Source organism: Oncorhynchus gorbuscha, linkage group LG02, assembly GCF_021184085.1.
Source record: "Oncorhynchus gorbuscha isolate QuinsamMale2020 ecotype Even-year linkage group LG02, OgorEven_v1.0, whole genome shotgun sequence".
In the NCBI taxonomy this organism is placed as follows: domain Eukaryota; kingdom Metazoa; phylum Chordata; class Actinopteri; order Salmoniformes; family Salmonidae; genus Oncorhynchus; species Oncorhynchus gorbuscha.
Window position 1 is genome coordinate 23,067,435 of NC_060174.1, and position 19,851 is coordinate 23,087,285.

The following is a 19,851-nucleotide window of genomic DNA, read 5'->3' on the forward strand; positions in this document are numbered from 1 at the left end:
CACTCCAATACCTTGACTTTGTTGTCCTTAAGCCATTTTGCCACAACTTTGGAAATATGCTTGGGTTCATTGTCCATTTGGAAGAACAATTTGTGACCAAGCTTTAACTTCCTGACTGATGTCTTGAGATGTTGCTCCAATATATCCACAATTCTTTCCTCATGATACCATCTATTTTGTGAAGTGCACCAGTCCCTCCTGCAGCAAAGCACCCCCACAACATGATGCTGCCACCCCCGTGCTTCACGATTGGGATGATGTTCGTTGGCTTGCAAGCCTCGCCCTTTCTCCTCCAAACACAAATGGTCAATATGGACAAACAGTTCTACTTTTGTTTAATCAGACCAGATGACATTTCTCCAAAAAGTACGATCTTTGTCCTCATGTGCAGTTGCAAACCGTAGTTAGTTTATTTATGGCAGTTTTGGAGCAGTGGCTTCTTCCTTGCTGAGCAGCCTTTCAGGTTATGTCGAATATAGGACTCGTTTTACTGTGGATATAGATACTTTTGTACCTGTTTCCTACAGCATCTTCATAAGGTCCTTTGCTGTTGTTCTGGGATTGATTTTCACTTTTCGCACCTAAGTACTTTCATTTCTAGGGGACAGAATGAGTCTCCTTCCTGAGCGGTATGACGGCTGCATGGTCCCATGGTGTTTATACTTGCGTACTATTGTTTGTACAGATGAACGTGGTACCTTCAGGCATTTGGAAATTGCTCCCAGGGATGACCCAGACATGTGGAGGTCTACACCAATTTTCTGAGGTCTTGGCTGATTTCTTTTGATTTTCCCATGATGTCAAGCAAAGATGTACTGATTTTGAAGGTAGGCATTTAGCCCATTCTAAAATTCATACTTTTATTTTGAAGGCAAACCACAAATTCCACTATTGTGCCTAATCCTTATTGTGGGAAGCTTGTGGAAGGCTACCCAAAACGTTTGACCCAAGTTAAACAATTTAAAGGCAATGCTACCAAATACTAATTGAGTGTATGTAAACTTCTGAACCACTGGGAATGTGATGAAAGTAATAAAAACTGAAATAAATAATTCTCTCTACTATTATTCTGACATTTCAAATTCTTCAAATAAAGTGGTGATCCTAACTGACCTAAGGCAGGGAATGTTTACTAGGATTAAATGTCAGGAATTGTGAAAAACTGAGTTATGTATTTGGCTAAGGTGTATGTAAACTTCCGACTTCAACTGTATATATGTATTCTATTCTACTGTATTTTAGTCAATGCTACTCTGACATTGTTCAACCTAATATTTATATATTTCTTAAATCCATTATTTTACTTTTAGATTTGTGTATATTTTTTCGAATTGTTAGATACGACTGCTGGAGCTCGGGACGCAAGCATTTCGCAACACCCGCAATAACATCTGCTAAAAATGTGTATGTGAGCAATACAATTAGATTTGATTTACTCTTCGAGTTCCTTCCCTGACTGCGATCAGAGACTGATCTACCTTGCAGCTGCTCGTATGCATTAAAGATGTTTTCTATTATCCAATTAAATAGTCTCTGCCTTAATCTTTGGATCTAGTTTTCCACAATAATAACAAAGAAATAAATGTACAAATAGAATAAACTGCTATTAAAATGTCTTCTCTATGGTTACACAACATGTGCGTCTCAAAAGTTACCGTGAAATGGCATCTGACTGCCTGCATTAGCTAGTGCTATGTACGTTTCAATGTGTCACTCAACTAACAAATAACTTTTAACAAAGTACCAATAAGTTGACTTTTCTACAATATATTACTGACACCAAATGCATCCGTTTGATATATTGTTCACTTGGGAATATTATTATTACTGCTACAAAAGTTTGCTTGGCAGTTAGCATAAGTTACACCATTTACATGCACTAACATACAGAAAAGTTAGCTTTGGCCCGCTAACGTGGCGCTAAATCAATAGCTTCATTAATGCAAGTAAATGGTCCACAAATGCATTCAACCACTTCAAGATGTTGCAATGAATAGAGCATCAATTATCAGCATTTTTCGGAAAATATATCCATGTTTTACTCATTTTACTGATTGGGTGATAATCTAATTGGGTTGTATTTCACCCATTGTTTTGACCTGGGTTACACACAGTTGCATTTTGAGAGAGATTACTTGAAATGTTGAAGAGGAGTGTTATAAACCTGACCAGTGTTATTTCGATCAGAACACCGCTGTGATCTTTTACTTGCTTTGTTATGGGTAAAGTCAGGCATCTTCATAATTTGAAACCAGGGCCAAAATTAATTTAAATGTTTCCCAGTGAATTCATATCGTCCTTGAGAGGCTGTTTACATCTCAATGAAACTAAGTTCTTCCCTGTACAGTATACAGTAAAGAAGTCACTCTGAAAAGACAGGAAGATATGGGAGCAGAAAGGATTGTGATCGTTAGGTTAATGTACTGTAGGGCAGCTTTTCAAAGGGAGCTTTTAAAGGCACCTGATCTAAATACTAAACATATGAACCATTGATTAGATTGGCAGTATTTATTTTGCAATGGTAGGGAAGCATTCACCGTTGTGCACGGACTTAGAGTTCAGATCGACAAAATAAGGTATTATTACTAAGTGACAGATTAGAGTCAATCCCTATGATGGAGACTAATCGCCTGGTATGAAACCATTTAAAGCTGTTTATACTGGATCCTGCAGATAAGATTAGCGTCCCGGCAAGGCTAACACAAGGCTGTGCTTCCCAGGAACACTCTCTGAGACTTTGGACTTCTCACTCTGTCAATGCTTTTCTTGATTCCTGAAAATGTAAATGTTTTCTTTTTTTTTTCAGTAATTATCTGTGTGCATTAGTTTTAATGAAACATTGAAAGCGCTGCCGATGTGAGATAAGGTATGCCGATGTGAATTGATTGGTATTGATTTGGTGGGGTGGGGGGGCCTCTTATAAGAGCAGAGTCTCATCCACTCCTTTTTCATGTGGAGGGTTTTTGGGAGGTTTACTGGTAGGGTACTACTGTCTGGTGGTAATCTTATGCCATGAGTGAGCAGCACTGATGCAGGGGTCCTATCTCTGTGCTTTAAATGCAGGCTTCTCCAAGGACAGCCGTGCTTATCAGTAAGTCCTAGAAAGGGGTCCGGTGAGACCCACCCTGCCCCTCCTCCCACTTGGGCATCTCCCCATCCACCGTGGGGAGACAGGCTGTGTCCTGGAGAAGAGAAGCTACTAACAGATCAAAGGCTGATGACTTTCTGTGGAGCCCTGTGGTGGGGCTTAGTCCCAAGGTCCCTCGGCCCAAACTGCCCCCCTAAACATTGTGTCTGGGATTGAGGTATCACTGTGGTCCTCCCCTTTCCTTGCCCAGTCACACTCGCCATGCTTAGGTCTGGCACATGACTGACCAGCGCTGCACTCTACCATCTTCGGGATGAAGTCTTTTGCTTGAGTTTAGTTTTGTTTCAAGTCTGACAAATGGCTTATTGTATTTCTGTTGTAGAAAATTCCACGGGATCTGACTGCAATTGTATAATTTTTCCAAAGGGAAAAAATGCACCAAACCTTTTATGGGTCAGTCTATTTGATCTGTAATTGTGATTTAATGAGGTGGTCTACTAAGACACTTCAAAGCATTAATCATTTCCACCAATGTCCTATATTTATTATGAAAAGTGGTCACTTATATTTAATTATTAATTCAGAGGCTTTCTGTTGCTACCATCGTAACTGCAAAAAGTGAATCTAGACAAGCCTAAATATATTTTGAGTGATAATTCACTTTTTAAAATAAATCCTCACCAAACTAAAATGATTAATCTCATTGGCAAAAATGGGGGGGGGGGGTAAAATAAGCACAAGTATCTACCAATGACGTTAGGTAATTTAGCATGGTAATACACACTAAGTGAATTATCACAATATAAGATATTTAGGCTTGCTTATATTTCCCTTTTTGCAGTGCAGGTTATTGCTTTAGCAGACTACTCTGGTACATGTCATCACACCATCTGACCCACCTCAGCCAATAACACTTTAATGATAGTAGCTCCGTTGAGGATGTACTCAAGCACTGTATCTGTCTAGTTGACCTAAAAACCAGACAAACTTTTTGTTCTGACAGAAATGACTCAAAACATGGCCTCCCCATGGAGTAGCCTAGCCAGGATCAGACAGATGCTAATGCTAGCAGCACACGCTACACTCCTTCTCTGAAGACTGTATAACGTGCTTCTCTCCAGTCACATGCATTGCACATGTCTCTACTCTGTGTGCTCACCCTGCACAGTGCCAGGCCTCATCATGGCCTTTTTAGCATTTTCATATTACATTGTGTTAATTGGCTACTCCCACCAGCTGGAAGTAAAATGTTTATGCGCTGATGAAAAGAGAGGCAGCGATGCTAGCTTAGCTTCCTGTAGTTCTAAAGTGTGCCATGGCATCATGCATGCATCCCCTGGCTGGGAGTGAACCCTTTGATGTGATTTGCTTCTGAGAAACATCATCATTTATTGATGCTTCCATTAAAGTAGCATAGATGTCTGGGTGGAGTTAGGGGGAGAAGGTGGCACACTACTGGGACTGGAGGACAAAAGACTAGCTACAGAAGAATAGCTGCAGAACAGTAGCTACAGACTAGCCAGGCTACACAGAGATCTGAATTTCCACCACACTTATTCCTTATTTTTTCTTCTTCTTCAATCTTTCTTCTTATTATTATTTCTTCCTTCCATTTTCTTTCTTCTTCAAGCTGAGCTCAAAAGGTGCAGCTCTGAAGCTGCTTGTCGGAGATTGTTCAGCTTCATAGGAGCTGACGTCTTTTGTTTGTATTCTCTATAACAGCCAGATGTGTTCTGCTGTAATTTGGATAGTTTCAAGCTATGTTGAAATACTTATTTTAACTGTCTGTACCAACAACTGAGGCATTTGTGAATCACGCTAACGGGGGTTTGTTTCTCTGTTCTGGCTCTGTTTGGCTTCAGTTGAGACACATTTACATTTTAGTAATTTAGCAGACACTCTTATCCAGAGCCACGGTGTAACACTGATCTCCCTGTTATTAATCTAAACACATTATACTGGTTGAAATCATCCTTAATTTCTAATATGGCACTATGGTTGAACAATCATGAATATCCTTTGTATTTTGCAACAATGATAACCTGTAATGAATAAAAACACATGGAAATGAAATGCCTACGTAAATAATGCTAATGCTCAAGTGCTACTACAATATTGCCTTTTTAATGACCAAACTGTCAACCATCCTTTCCCCAGGTTCGTCCAGGGAGGTGAAGGCTCCTGAGGATGTGTCTGAGCGGATGCTCCAGAAGCTGAGGGGCCGGAGGGAGTTCACCATTGTGGTCACCCTGAAACAGGAGCACTTCAACTCTGGGGTCATCCTATCCATCCACCACTCTGAACAGAGGTATGGCCAGAGCCATTACAAATACGTACTGAATACAATGCTTTAGTCCTCACAATACCCACTGACCACAATGCCAGAGTCCACATAAAACACACTGGTCAGAGAATGAATGGCTCACCTTTGCAGTGAAGTCCATAAAAAAATATGGGATTGTCATCTGTGTGTAAAATGTGTTGAGGGTACATGCAGTATTTTTGTAAATCTGTTAGTGCTGCAGGAATCAGATGACAAAACAGACTAAACAATGCTGTACAGAAAAAGCTAATTACACCAACACTTTATTCCTAGTACATCACCAAACTAAACATAAAACCGTGGTGATTGTGAACCGTTAGTTAGCTAGTATGCTGATCTGTTTTCCAGTCAGGATGCCACATAATGTGTTGATTGAACTGTGTATATTAAAGTCAGCGCAGAATAAAGACCTCATAGCGACGTTAATGACTTTCCCCAGCTCTGATTAGCTGAGCCAGACTGTGTGCAGGATGTGTGTTCACGCTACAGAACCATTGTTTCATTTGGTTTAGAAATGGGTTGTTGGGGGATCTCGGCAGGCAGTGTTACTGGATTTGTGCAGCTGGTATATTGTGCATGGCTGGAGGACAATAACTCATTAGATTCGGTTTGTAGATAAATCCACTCCACCGCTACAGTTCTTCTAAATGGCTGTTTTTCTTTTGAATAATGCTTTGAAGTGAGTAGAAGTCTTTAATGCCAGAGCTGATGAATCTGTATTGGCAACTCTGTCAGCTCTTTCCATTAGTGTCGCTACTTCACATGGGGAATCTCAACGGACTAGACAGAAGGAAGGCAGGGGTTTCCTGGAATACCAATGTACCAATGAGTTTACTCCTCTCACTCACATTACACATATGCATTAGTGTTGTCTCGCTGAAGCTGTCCTTGACAGCCGTTGTGTAGCATTAAGCTTGCACTTCAAGTGATTGGATCTTGAAAGGGTTTGCAGATCTACAGAGGAATGTGTCATGATTCTTTGAAACAGGGTGAAGCACTTATAATTTACCATGGGGTGAGTGAGGTGCACAATCCACTTTACTGGAAGGATTCTGATTCAGGGAATGAACAGGAAATGTTCAGCTATCTGTAGAGTTATGGGTGTGGTCTGTCCTCAGTTTTACTGCCTTTTTACCTTTGTTAATAATGTTGTGGTTGAATTGGGTAGTGTGCACGTGCACTACATGGCCGAAAGTATGTGGACACCCCTTCAAATCGGTGGATTCGGCTACTTCAGCCACAGCCGTTACTGACAGTGACAGGTGTATAATATCGAGCACACAGCCATGCAATCGGCATAGACCAACATTGGCAGTAGAATGGCCTGTACTGAAGACCTCAGTGACTTTCAACTTGGCACCGTCATAGGATGCCACCTTTCCAACAAGTCAGTTCGTCAAATTTCTGTCCTGCTATAGCTGCCCCGGTCAACTGTAAGTGCCTTCATTGTGAAGTGGAAATGTCTAGGAACAACAACTGCTCAGACGCGAATAGATAGGCCACACAAGCTTACAGAAGGGGACTGGCGAGTGCTGAAGCACGTAGTGCGTAAAAATGTTCTATCGAATGGAAAATCTTCCCAGAAGAGTGGAGGCTGTTATATCAGCAAAGGGGGGACCAACTCCATATTAAAGCCCATGATTTTGGAATGAGATGTTCGACGAACAGTTATCCACATACTTTTGGCCATGTAGTGTATGTGTGTAGCATTTTCTCTTTCCATATTCCATCTGCTCATTATTTCAGGATCCACTTTAGACAAACTTGTGTCCATATCAATTAATCTCTCCATCCATATTCTGTCTGCTCGTCCCTTCAGGTTCCTGGAGTTGGAGAGCAGTGGGCAGCGCAATGAGGTGCGTCTCCACTACCGCACCAAGGTTCAGAAGGCCCACACCGAGGTGTTTCCCTACAGCCTGGCAGACGGACAGTGGCACAAGGTTTCTGTGGCTGTCAGTGCCTCCCACATCATACTGCACGTTGACTGCAACAGGTAGGCTAAATGTACTGAGATATAAACCTGTTTCATTTAATCCAGTATTATTCCCAGTATAAACAACCTATAATAAATAGGGAATATGATGACTGAAGAGGGTGTATTTTAGTGTTAGAGGCATTATTACCAATCAATTGAATCAAATATATATATTTTTTACATTGGATCAAACTAGAGAATCAGAGCTACAAAATGGTATATCATACACTGCATTCCTGAGTAACAATGGGAAAGTAATTATGCTTTGGAAGTTGATGACCTTGTAAACTCACTTTTTAGTGAAGAGCTCTTCTTTGTCTACACCCATTCAGCATCGTTGACACACTCTTAAGCTTGAGCCCCACCCATCTCGTTTCGCTCTCGGAACATTCAAAGCGCAAACTTGACGCTCTGGATGATTTGTTTACCTCTGGATAGCATGAAAACAGCCTAACCAGCTCTGCTGGCAACAATTTCATGACTCTTTTTTTGCCGACGTTTACTGACACCGGCCATATTCAATGGGTGTTTTACACTTTAGCTTAAGACATGTAGCTAGATAGCTAGGTAAACAATGAACCTAGCTAGGTAAAGAACGTATAAGATCACACATGTCACGTAACGTTAGCTAACGTTAGCTAGTTAAACAACAATGAACATCGTGCCAAATCATGTCGCTAGTACCCTGCATGAATCTGCTGGGAGCTAACCAACCAGGTTCAATGTTAACTAGCTAACATTAGGCTCTAACTTGCAAAGCAAACGACTCGAATACGAATAATAACGTTATACACGTAATGTTAGCTAGGTAGCCAGCCAGCTAACGTTAGCTAGCTAGCTAACAGCACACTTTAGCTTGAAATGAAAACACTCTGACAAAATCAGGAACTTGTAATATCTGAAAATGTAGCTAGCTAGACTATCGTACCCGTATACATCATCATGCATGATGGATGGGTCTCCCTGTCACGGATGCCATGCCACGGTTGCCCTTAGTTTGAAGATGTAATCCGGTGTTTTCTCCATCTCTTCAGCTATCACACTCCAATTCCACTGATTTCAAAACTCGATCCTCCAGAAAGTGGTGAGCAACACTTACGCAGCTCCACTACACAATACATTTAAAAAAAGCCTCGTTCAACAGGATTACCAACACAGACTGACCAACTCAAATAGACAGAAGCCCTCTGTATGGCAGACCAATCCGAACTCCTCTTTTGGCATGTCTAGCCCACTCATTATCTCAGCCAATCATGGCTAGTGGAAAGGTTGCTGACTTTTTCTGTGGCTTAACCAACAAGGCTCATAACTGTAAAGTTTTATTCGTATTTACAGATGGCATATATGTTTCTTATTAAGGGACATGAAAGTTCACATGTTCCCGAAGGCATTTCTACCAAAAAACACATTTTGATAAAACATTTTCCTTTTTTTTTTTAAAGAATGGCTCTCCTGTGGAGTCATGACTTGCGACATATGCGTAGTTTCCTGAAACGGGTCACATATTATTACTGTTACATGCTTTAGTGGTAGTAGTATTAGAAGGTGTGGTGTGGTTGGCAAATACAGTATGTTTTATGATGAGCAGTAATCATGTTTTGTGGACCCGTTCCTGTCTTTCTGTCTCTGTAGGATCTATGAGAGGGTGGTAGAGATCCCATTCATGGACATCCCTGAGGACACAACCTTCTGGTTAGGGCAGCGGAGCAGCGCCCATGGCTTTTTCAAGGTAAATATTACGTTTTGTAAAGCTGAAGACTCTTCATGGTGGCTTAGGTTTGACGGTGTGGCATAAACGGTGCCGATGCTGCTTAATAAATTATTCAAATAATTGAAGAGGAAATGAAGCGCGTTGGCTCATGGACGTTGTTTTCCCACATGCCACCCTGGTACGTACCCCGCACCCCCCTTCCCATCCTCGGTTGTTTAGCCCTGGACTTGTTTTATTTATTATGGCTGGGAATTTAATTGCTCGCATTTTCTCAAGACTGCCAATGTAATTTGTGCATTCTTTCTCGTTTCTCTCCCTCACTGCTAAGAATACATTTACAATTTTGTCCCATAAATTGTTTCCCCCCTAGTCTGCTGCTCTATGCATTGCTGCCGTAATTATCCCACTAACACTGATTTGGGAGAAATCATTAAACTCTCTGGACCGTGCTCATTAAACATGGTCCATTGTTTATCAGACGTGGAGACATGTATCACCCCTCACAGAGGTTTAATCCACATGGGAACATCCTTCCCATATTGATGATTTAGAGTATAATGTCAGCTTTAATGTCAGATTTTACCTATTTTAACCACAATGCTACTACTTTTTGTTTGCTGTTGGGCAGAACGTGTATGTGTGTCTGTGTGTTGAACTGCGTTTGTATAATTTTGTGTGACGCTCCTGGCTGTTGCATTTACTCTGCGTTAATTGGCAGATGAAAGAAGACTTGGAGGTCACCCACTAATCTTGACGTGTGCCCACCACACCTCCCCCTTTTGTGCCTCTGAAGCCCTGATTAGTGCTGGGAAAGGAAGCCACATCTCATCTAAAGGAAAACCCCTTCATTAACAATCAGACATTCTTTCTCTCGGGGGTTTAGAGGAAGCAAAAATTGCATCCCCAGCAGTATAGTGGCAAACACTTTTATCACAGAGATGGGATGATACCCATTCAGCAGTTCGATATTATAGCATCCTACATGTATAATATACCTTGATGTGTGTGAAGTAGAAGTCCATAAGATGATTTATTCACAATTGATTACCAATTTAGTTGCATTTAGATCTTCATCTTTCATTAAAAGACACTGTGTGTGGTTTACAGCTGTAGTCTACATCTGGAAAGTAGCTTGTTTCTAATCATACACTCAATAATCTTTCACACAAAATGCACACATTCATCAGTGATACATACATGCATTATCATCCCTAGTCCAATGGTTTTTCAGCCTTCCACTGAGTCTAAATTACCAGGAGATGGAAGCATGTTTAACAAAACATGACTCATGCCTGCTTTCATCTCGCATGATGTTGCCGTGAGAAATCAGCTCATTGGTTTCTTTGGATTTGAATTCATGGCCAGTAAATTAAAGTGGCAAGACAATAAAAAATATAAATAAGTTGCGTGGCTCCACTTCTGTAAGAGAAGTACATGCACTCAAGGAATGAGATGGGCCAGGTTTCCATGGTTACTGAGTGTCTGGATGTGTGCTTCGACCACACGATGATAGGCTATACAATGAAGATACCTATGAATCAAATTTAATGTGCATCTCATAGCTATGCTTATCAAAGGGAATCAGAAGAAAACTGAAATTGAGATTACATTCATTAGTGGTTCAATTTACATCCCATTTCAGTCCAATTAAACCAACGGACATCAGGCTGTACCAGTCCAGAGAACACATTAACTCAGAATAAACTTGTCAGACTCCCTCCCTTCTATCGAAACATACATTTCCAGTAACAGTTTTCATTAAATATTTAATAGTTGTTTACTTATAGCACAGCATTTATTGGGCTTTGTGTGTGTGTGTGTGTGTGTGTGTGTGTGTGTGTGTGTGTGTGTGTGTGTGTGTGTGTGTGTGTGTGTGTGTGTGTGTGTGTGTGTGTGTGTGTGTGTGTGTGTGTGCTAAGAATATTAGACCATCTCTCTGATCTATTTTCTACCTATTGCACATGTAGTTGTCCTAGCTTCTCTTTATATAACACCATCCACGGCATTGTGATGACGGCTATCCTCTCATTTAGGGGTGCTATCTGTGATCAAGTAGGACACTTTTAGTCAGACGAGACAGTACGCTCTGTGCTGGCTGTAACTAAGCCAGTGTTTTTTTCTATGTGTGTCTGCAGGGTGTAATGCAGGACGTTCAGATATTAGTCATGCCTCAGGGATTCATCTCCCAGTGCCCAGATCTCAACCGGAGTAAGTCCACACCGTAGGAGGATGCTGAGGAGAGAACAGCTCATAATAATTGCCAGAATGGAGCAAATGGAATGGTATCAAACACCTGGAAATCATTTGTTTGATCTATTTGATACCATTCCACTACTTATTGGTGCAGTCATATAAAAATGTTATTCATCTGTAACAAAGTTGTGTAAACATGTTGTCTCTGTGGTCTGTTCTTCTCTAGCTTGCCCAACCTGCAATGACTTCCACGGACTGGTGCAGAAGATCATGGAACTGCAGGATACCTTAGCCAAAACATCCAGCAAGGTACTGTAATGTATCCTGATCATAAACCTTTGTTGTCAAGGCTGATACCTCAGGCTATTCATTTCTGTTTCAACAAGTTTCATTCACCATCAAAGGGCATCTATGGTCTACCTACAGTCCCTTTGGAAAGTATTCAATACTTTGATACGTTACAGCCTTATTCTAAAATGGATTTTTTTTTAAATATAATCCTCAGCAATGTGTCGTGTCTTTACTATCATTAACTGAAGATAGTTTTTAGTTTTTATCAAAGATTCTCTGTAATTAGTTACTATGCGATCAACTGATTAATCACGTAACTAATTAACTAGGAAGTCGGGGCACCAAGGAAAAATATTCAGATTACAAAGTTATTTCCTAAAATAACTTTGCAGATATTTTATCTGATCTATTAGTCTTCGAATTAATGAATTATTTACTGTACCACACGTTAGTCTCATTCCAAACGTCTCATTCCAAATTGTTGGTTATCTGCACGAACCCAGTCTTCACTGAGTCATCCATACATCAATTGTCTTAAATCATTTATTTATTACTAACTAAGTAATTCACAGAAATGCATAAACAAACAAACAAACAAACATGGTAAATGTGGTTACATGAAATGATAGGAGAATGTGCCCTAGTGGGCTGAACCGGCATGGCGGCTTGTTTGACAAGAGGGGGAGTGGGGGTCAACTAAGAAGTCACTACAGTTAATGATTTATTTAATGCTAATCCTTTACACATGAACGCTCACTCATTCGCGAACAATTGCAATCAATATATATATTTACACTCAGTGTGTCATCTTGATCGCTGGAGAAAAGTTTGTCTTTCGTAGAATTGTCCGTCTCTCTCCCTCTCTCTCTCTCTCTGTCTTGGTTAAAGGGGATAGTTCAAAGTGACATTCATTATAGAATGGATTTTTCGGCGGTTGTCGTTCTTCACGTTCAATGATCCCGAATTCCTAGCTGCAGACTAGTAATTAATATCAAAGACTTGTTCTCATTCTGTCGGTATCGATAGTCTAAGAGTTTAACCACGTGGTATGGTTAAAAGATTCTGCAACCTTTAGCCATCTCGTAATTGAGGTACGCTTGGTCTGGTGATAATTTCTCAAAGTTGGGTTTTATTCGGAATGTTCCAGAATGTCTGACCCTAACTTGGCTCAAGAGCGGTCCTCTGATTTAGTTCAAATCCGATTCCCTTATTGAGTTTTCATTCATTAAACAGTCCAAAATCACATTGTAAAATTGTGTAAACAGTATCATACTCACTCATTCATCTTATACAACAATTAGATGTAAACCTTATATCTGGGGCTATTATTTAAACAGCGTTATGGTGATGTGGCCACACCATCTCCCATGAGTTTCCCAAGTTGTGACAAACGGACCAGTTCGTAGCTGGATTCTTAACCGATCTTTTACACTTTCTCCGGGAACATGAAATTTGTTCGTACCTCAAGTTCTGTGAGGTGGAAGGATTTCCTTTGTCTCCATGAAAAACTACTCTCTATAACTGTGTGTCCATGAGGTCTTCTCAGGAATTTACGACCGCTGACCACAGAAACCTAGTTGAAGGAGGCAAGGGGGAGGCAGGGAGAGGGAGATGGGTTTGCTATACCCAAAGAGGCCAACGTCATGACAAATGTACACACAATACTCCACAATGAAACTTTAGAAACTCCACTTTAGAAATAGAAATACCTTATTTACATAAGCATTCAGACCCTTTTGTATAAGACTCAAAATTGTCTCCATTGATCATCCTTGAAATGTTTCTTCAACTTGATTGGAGTCCTCCTGTGGTAAATTCAATTTATTGGACATGATTTGGAAAGGCACACACCTGTCTATATAAGGTCCCACAGTTGACAGTGCATGTCAGAGCAAAAACCAAGAATTGTCCGTAGAGCTTCGAGACAGGATTGTGTCGAGGCACAGATCTGGGGAAGGGGACCAAAACATTTCTCAAGCATTGAAGGCCCCCAAGAACACAGTGGCCTACATCATTCTTAAATGGAAGAAGTTTGGAACTCCAAGACTCTTCCTAGAGCTGGCCGCCCAGCCAAACTGAGCAATCGGGGGAGAAGGGCCTTGGTCAGGGAGGTGACCAAGAACCCGATGTTCAGTCTCTGTTTCTCTGTGGAGATGGGAGAACCTTCCAGAAGGACAACCATCTATGCAGCACTCCACCAATCAGGCCGTTATGGTAGAGTGACCAGACAGAAGCCACTCCTCAGTAAGAGGCACATAACAGCCCACTTGGAGTTTTCCAAAAAGGCACCGAAAGACTCAGCATGGTGGTGGCAGCATCATGCTGTAGGGATGTTTTTCAGCAGCAGGGACTGGGAGATTAGTCAGAATCGAGGCAAAGATGAACAGCGCAAAGTACAGAGATCCTTAATGAAAGAAAACCCGCTCCACTCAGGACTTCCGACTGGGGTGAATGTCCACCTTCCAATAGGTCAACAAACCTAAGCACACAGCCAAGACAACACAGGAGTGGCTTCGGGACAAGTCTTTGAATGTCCTTGAGTGGCCCAGCCAGAGCCTGGACTTCCGAGCCTGGACTTGAAACAGAAGGAACATTTCTGGAGAGACCCTGAAAATAGCTGTGCAGCAACTCTCCCATCCAACCTGACAGAGCTTGAGAGAATCTGCAGAGAAAAATGGGAGAAACTCCCCAAGTAGAGGTGTGCCAAGCTTGTAGCGTCATACCCAAGAAGACTCGAGGCTGTAATCGCTGCCAAAGGTGCTTCAACAAATTACTGAGTAAAGGGCCTGAATACTTATGTAAATGTGATATTTCAGTTTGGTATTTTAAATAAATTAGCAAAAATTCCTAATAACCTGTTTTTGCTTTGTCATTATGGGGTATTGTGTGTAGATTGATACACTTATTTTGAGGGGGTCAGTTTTAGAACAAGGCTGTAACCTAAAGAAAATGTGGAAAAAGTCAAGGGATCTGAATACTTTCCAAGGGCAATGTATATGAATCTACTTTGATGATGTCATACACTGTAGATCTCCTTTAGTGCATGGTTGACTGTAGCAAGGCTTGTAGTAGAAGGCGTTTCATGTGTATATAGATCAGTGGTCACCAACCTTTTCTGAGTCAAGATTGCTTTCTGTGGCAAAATGCAAGCTGAGATCTACCACTCAGATTTTTTTTTTATGACTTAGAAAAAATGTAAGCCTATGCAACATTAACCAATCAAATACAGTTCTGTAGCAATGACATTTGTGCAGTAGGCTATAGACCCAATACATTATCATTGCATATTGGCTAATCTTGAATTGCCTTGCCATTGTTGTTCTTCTCAGATCATTTTGAAATTATATTTACAAAATGTAGGTGTATGATCACACTGGTAATAGATCATTTGTTGTATTACTTATGAGGCACAGCTGAGAGAGCATAATAATAACAAAGCATGCTTATCGGAAATAATTAGCTATACTCATTCATTGCAGGGCCGGTTGTATTGGGAGTGGAAGTAGCGAGAACGTGCATTTTATGCCAAATAAAAGTGTTGAACAAAGTGTTGACAGTGCCGAATAACAATCTAAAGATGAAAATACTTTTAAAACAGCAGCCGTTTGCTGTATGTGTTGTCTCTCTCTAGTCATGGTTTTAAGTTTTGCTGTGCGTTCAAGATGTATTTTTACAGTCTATGGCCCAAGGAAACTGTGCAGATACAGTGGTCTGAGCTATCTGATTGGCCAGCGGTAAGCCTATAGATTCACTTGATCTTCTCTGGGCCTGCCTGGTAGGCGGAGTTCTACCTTCAGACACATGAAATGGTTAAGAATGGGAACACTTTGCCTTTCCGGGGCTAGGGCTGCTGAATCAAGTGTACCTCCAGCCAACAGCACAAAACAAATAAAAAACATAGGAACGCAAGGCTTTATCGTTGGGTTTTTACAGAAATGTTTGGTGATCGACTAGGAATGCCTTGGAGTTCAACAGGTTGGTGACCACTGATATAGATGGATTATATGCACCGATCTGAGACCCTCTCCCTCCCTCCATCCCCGTCCCTCCCTTTGTATCTGGGCCTGGCTTGGCCAGCTGTCCAGAGCAGAGGAGATGATGAATAGTCTGGATGGATGCTACTGTGAGAGGACCTGCAGCGTCAAGGGGGTCGTCTACAGAGAGGACGAATCATTGACAGATGGCTGCAGGAACTGCACATGCACGGTGGGCTATATCAGTGTGTGTGTACTGTGCGTGTGTACAGTACGTGTACACTGACTGTACAAAATATTATGAACACCTGCTCTTTCCATGAAATAGACTGACCAGGGAAGTCCAGGTGAAAGCTTGGATTATTGATGTCACTTGTTAAATCCACTTCAATCAGTGTAGATGAAGGGAAGCAGACCGGTTAAAGAAGGATTTTTAAGCCTTTAGACAATAGAGACATGGATTGTGTATGTGTGCCATCCAGAGAGTAAATGGGCAAGTCAAAAGTTGTCCGTGTGTATCAAGAATGGTTCACCAACCAAAAGACATCCAGCCAAGTTGACACATCTGTGGGAAGCATTAGAGTCAACATGGATTAGTATCCCTGTGGAACGCTTTTGCCACATGATAAAGTCCCTGCCCCAATAAATTGAGGCTGTTCGGAGGGCAAAAGGGGCAGGGGTACACTCAATATTAGGAAGGTGTTCTTAATGTTTTGTACACTCATTGTATATAACTGGTGTGTGTGTGTGTATGTGTGCGCACGCTTGTCTGTGTGCATGCATTTGGTTTTACTATCCTTGTGGGCTTCAGAAGTCCAAAGAAAATCTGTACAAGTGCCGACATTTCACCGGTCCCCAAAAGGAAATTATTTTATAGTGATTGTGGTTATGGTTAGGGAAAATAGTATTTTGAATGGGAATCAATTTTCTGGTCCCCACAAAGATAGTAAAACAAACGTGTATGTGTGAGTGATTAAAGCCCATTGTTGACCCTGCCTATGTTTTTGTCTTCTGTTAATCAATTGTTGGGGGGGGGGCAGTACTCCATTGTTGATGGCTTATGTTCTCATTACTTCATTGGTTTGAGAGGAGAGTTGCCCTAGATATTTAAAGAAAACAGGACAGAAACACTGAGGAATAATAGAAAACATACACAGTAGCTAGGATTAAACAGAGCACCAGGACTCAGCTATGCTGGACAGACCCTCTCAAGGGTCTACTTTCCTCTTCAACAAGTATGTCAAAGGAGCGTAAATACTTATGAGAGTCCCTGGGATTATTCACCACAACAAAAGAGATTTCACCTCTGTCACTCTCCCAGCTATAGGTCATGTGTTACTTTCTTTGCCACTGGACTCCTGAAATGAGCCAATGGGGTGGATCTGTGGCTTAGCACCTGCAGCTGAGATAAACTGAGGAGATCACATATTTCTCAGTACATTACATTGGTATAATGTGAGTAAATCACATCTCTCACTATATTGCACCTAATTACTCTCGACAGATGATAATTATCGTCTGCGATTCGTTCCGCCCGTTTGTCTAATGAATCATCGGTGCTCATCGACGTGTCACTTTTCTGATGCAGACTGCAATTACGCCATTAGGTAGACGTGTTCGTTACCTTATGTGTGGCAATTAGCCGCGACCTTTGGAACTCAAAGGTCACAGCATTAAGATGTGACTGATCCACCATAATTGATAACATACAGTGGTTCTTCCTTTAAAGTTGCATCATACTGCAGCACAGCTTGCAGGGTGCTGCAGAATGGTATGGCACGTTGGAGTGCATAATATTTTACTCTCAGCCATTGTCTCCATTAATGCTAGTTAATTTTAGTTTGACCACCAGAGAGAATCTTTGAGAAGTTGAGTTATTGAAATGACATGGAGCTGTAGACGTAAGTGTCCTGTTTACTGTAGCTGTTTTAGCGTGACTTACTTATTGGCATAAAGGCCTACTCCAATATAAAGTATATCAATCAATCATTCATTTGTGCGTGTCGTCACACAGCATACTGTAATGGTCTGGGTGTAGTTGGTGCAGAGGAGTCAGGCGCTGGACAGCAGAGATGAGTAACACAAGTAACCTTACTCCAATATTCCAATAACATGTTGTAAATACCGAGCCCACAATAACGAGAGACACATGGAAGGAGGGGTTAATACGGTAATTGGGGGAAAGCTGTAAACTGTAGCAAACATCGTTCAGTCTCCTCAGGACTTTGAATGGCCCCACAAACCACGGGCCCAGTTTCCAGCAGGGAAGGTGGAGGGGCAGGTTTCGGGTCGAGAGCCAGACCCGGTCCCCCGGTGCGAACACCGGGGCCTCACTGCGGTGGCGGTGAGCGGCATCCCAGGTCTCCTCTGAGCGCTTAAACCATTCGTCCACCACAGGAGCCTTGATCTGGCTCTGATGCCAAGTGCCAGAACAGGCAGATACCCCAGTACGCACTGGAAGGGGGAGAGGTTAGTGGAGGAGTGGCGGAGCGAGTTTTGGGCCATCTCTGCCCAGGGGATGAACGCCGCCCACTCCCCCGGCTGGTCCTGGCAATAAGACCGCAGAAACCTACCCACATCCTGGTTTACTCTCTCCACCTGCCCGTTACCCTCGGGGTGAAAACCCCAGACGTTCCATGAACGCCCTACAGACCCTTGACGTGAACTGGGGACCTCAATCAACGCGCACCAGCGACTCATGTGGCGGGCCGGGCGCAGTGAGCGCTAACCAAGGTTGCCAGGTGCACGGTGTACCCTCCGACACATTGGTGCCGCTGGCTTCCGGGTTGGATGCGCGCTGTGTTAAGAAGCAGTACGGCTGGTTGGGTTGTGTATCGGCGGACGCATGACTTTCAACCTTCGTCTCTCCCGAGCCCGTATGGGAGTTATAGCGATGAGACAAGATAGTAGCTACTACAACAATTGGATACCACGAAATTGGGGAGAAAAAAGGGGGTAAAATTAAATTAAATAAAATTTAAAAAATAACAAAGTGAATGGAAACGAAAACCGAAACAGTCCTGAATGGTGACACAAACAACAAAACAGGAAACATTCACCCACAAAACACAGGTGGGAAAAGGCTACCTAAGTATGATTCTCAATCAGAGACAACGAACGACACCTGCCTCTGATTGAGAACCATACCAGGCCAAACACAAAACGCAACATAGAAAAACAAACAGACAACCCACCCAACTCTTCTACCTTCAATATAATAATTCATTCAGAAGGTTAAACCCATAGGTCTTAGGCCTGCATAAATACAATTAGATTGCCAAATTCATTTTTCGTTAGGTTATAATAATCCATGCCTTCTGAGAATGTTATGAAGTCCGAAAGTTAAACGACGAGTTAGAAATGTGGCTGTCAGAAGTATTACAATGAAAATTAACTTTTAATCCGTCTGTCTGCATATTTCAAGACATGGCATGTAAGGGTGCAGTGAGATGGGTTGGACGATACTTTTCTCATCGACCATCTTGAAAAAACGTATATTTAAACTGAAAATCAACCATTGTCAGCCTTAAAATGTTTTATTATCCAAATGTTGAACTCCGGGACCACCCGCAAGCAATTATTTTGGGGTTGCCGGTCTTTTCTCTCTCCTACAGAACGGCACGGTGCAGTGTGAGACTATCTCCTGCCCTCCCCCTCAGTGCCCAGCGGACACCACGCCTGCCTACGTGAAGGGTGCCTGCTGCATGGAGTGTCAACGTGAGTGAAGTGTTTTAACATAAACACGCACAGATGGACACACGTATGCACACACATAAACACTCCTCTTCTCACACACTCAACACAGAAACACCAGAGACACACATAGCACGCCTCCACAACGGCTGCCTGGCAACTGACCTGTGTTGCTAAGCTGCTCCCCAACACACCTCTTGAGATGCTCCATACTTTTGCATATACATGGACCAATCAATTATTCAACAGCCAGCTTCTCAACAGGGGTGGCCACATTGACACAAATGGGAAATAGAATTCAGGGGTCGCAGGATGTGCGATGAACTAGTTCCTGTTTACAATAGACAGGATGATGCTATGAGCCGGGAACACATCCAAGGACTTTCATTGAGTTAAGAAAAACATTTAAATTATGAAATGGAAGTTGGAAGCTGTTGGAGTATCCTTGTGTCTGGCTGAGTGGACTATGAAACATTAAGATACATGTCTGTGTGTTTTGTATTAGATCAATAGCCGTTTGCTATATACACTAAAACTTGTTGTGTATTTGAGGTTTAAAACTGCATGTCACGCCCTGAACTTAGAGAGACGTTTTATTTTTCT

At 41.9% G+C, this 19,851-nt stretch overlaps 1 protein-coding gene across 1 annotated transcript in view; it reads left to right on the forward strand.

The window, feature by feature from the left end:
• Positions 1-19,851, forward strand: part of LOC123999373 (protein kinase C-binding protein NELL2-like) — a 92,732-nt gene that overhangs the window by 7,530 nt on the left and 65,351 nt on the right. Inside the window, exons 3-9 of the mRNA XM_046305060.1 lie at positions 5,246-5,396; positions 7,231-7,404; positions 9,019-9,115; positions 11,233-11,305; positions 11,517-11,599; positions 15,659-15,787; positions 19,170-19,272. Coding sequence (XP_046161016.1) covers positions 5,246-5,396; positions 7,231-7,404; positions 9,019-9,115; positions 11,233-11,305; positions 11,517-11,599; positions 15,659-15,787; positions 19,170-19,272 — 810 coding nt within the window. The remainder of the gene's footprint in view (positions 1-5,245; positions 5,397-7,230; positions 7,405-9,018; positions 9,116-11,232; positions 11,306-11,516; positions 11,600-15,658; positions 15,788-19,169; positions 19,273-19,851) is intronic.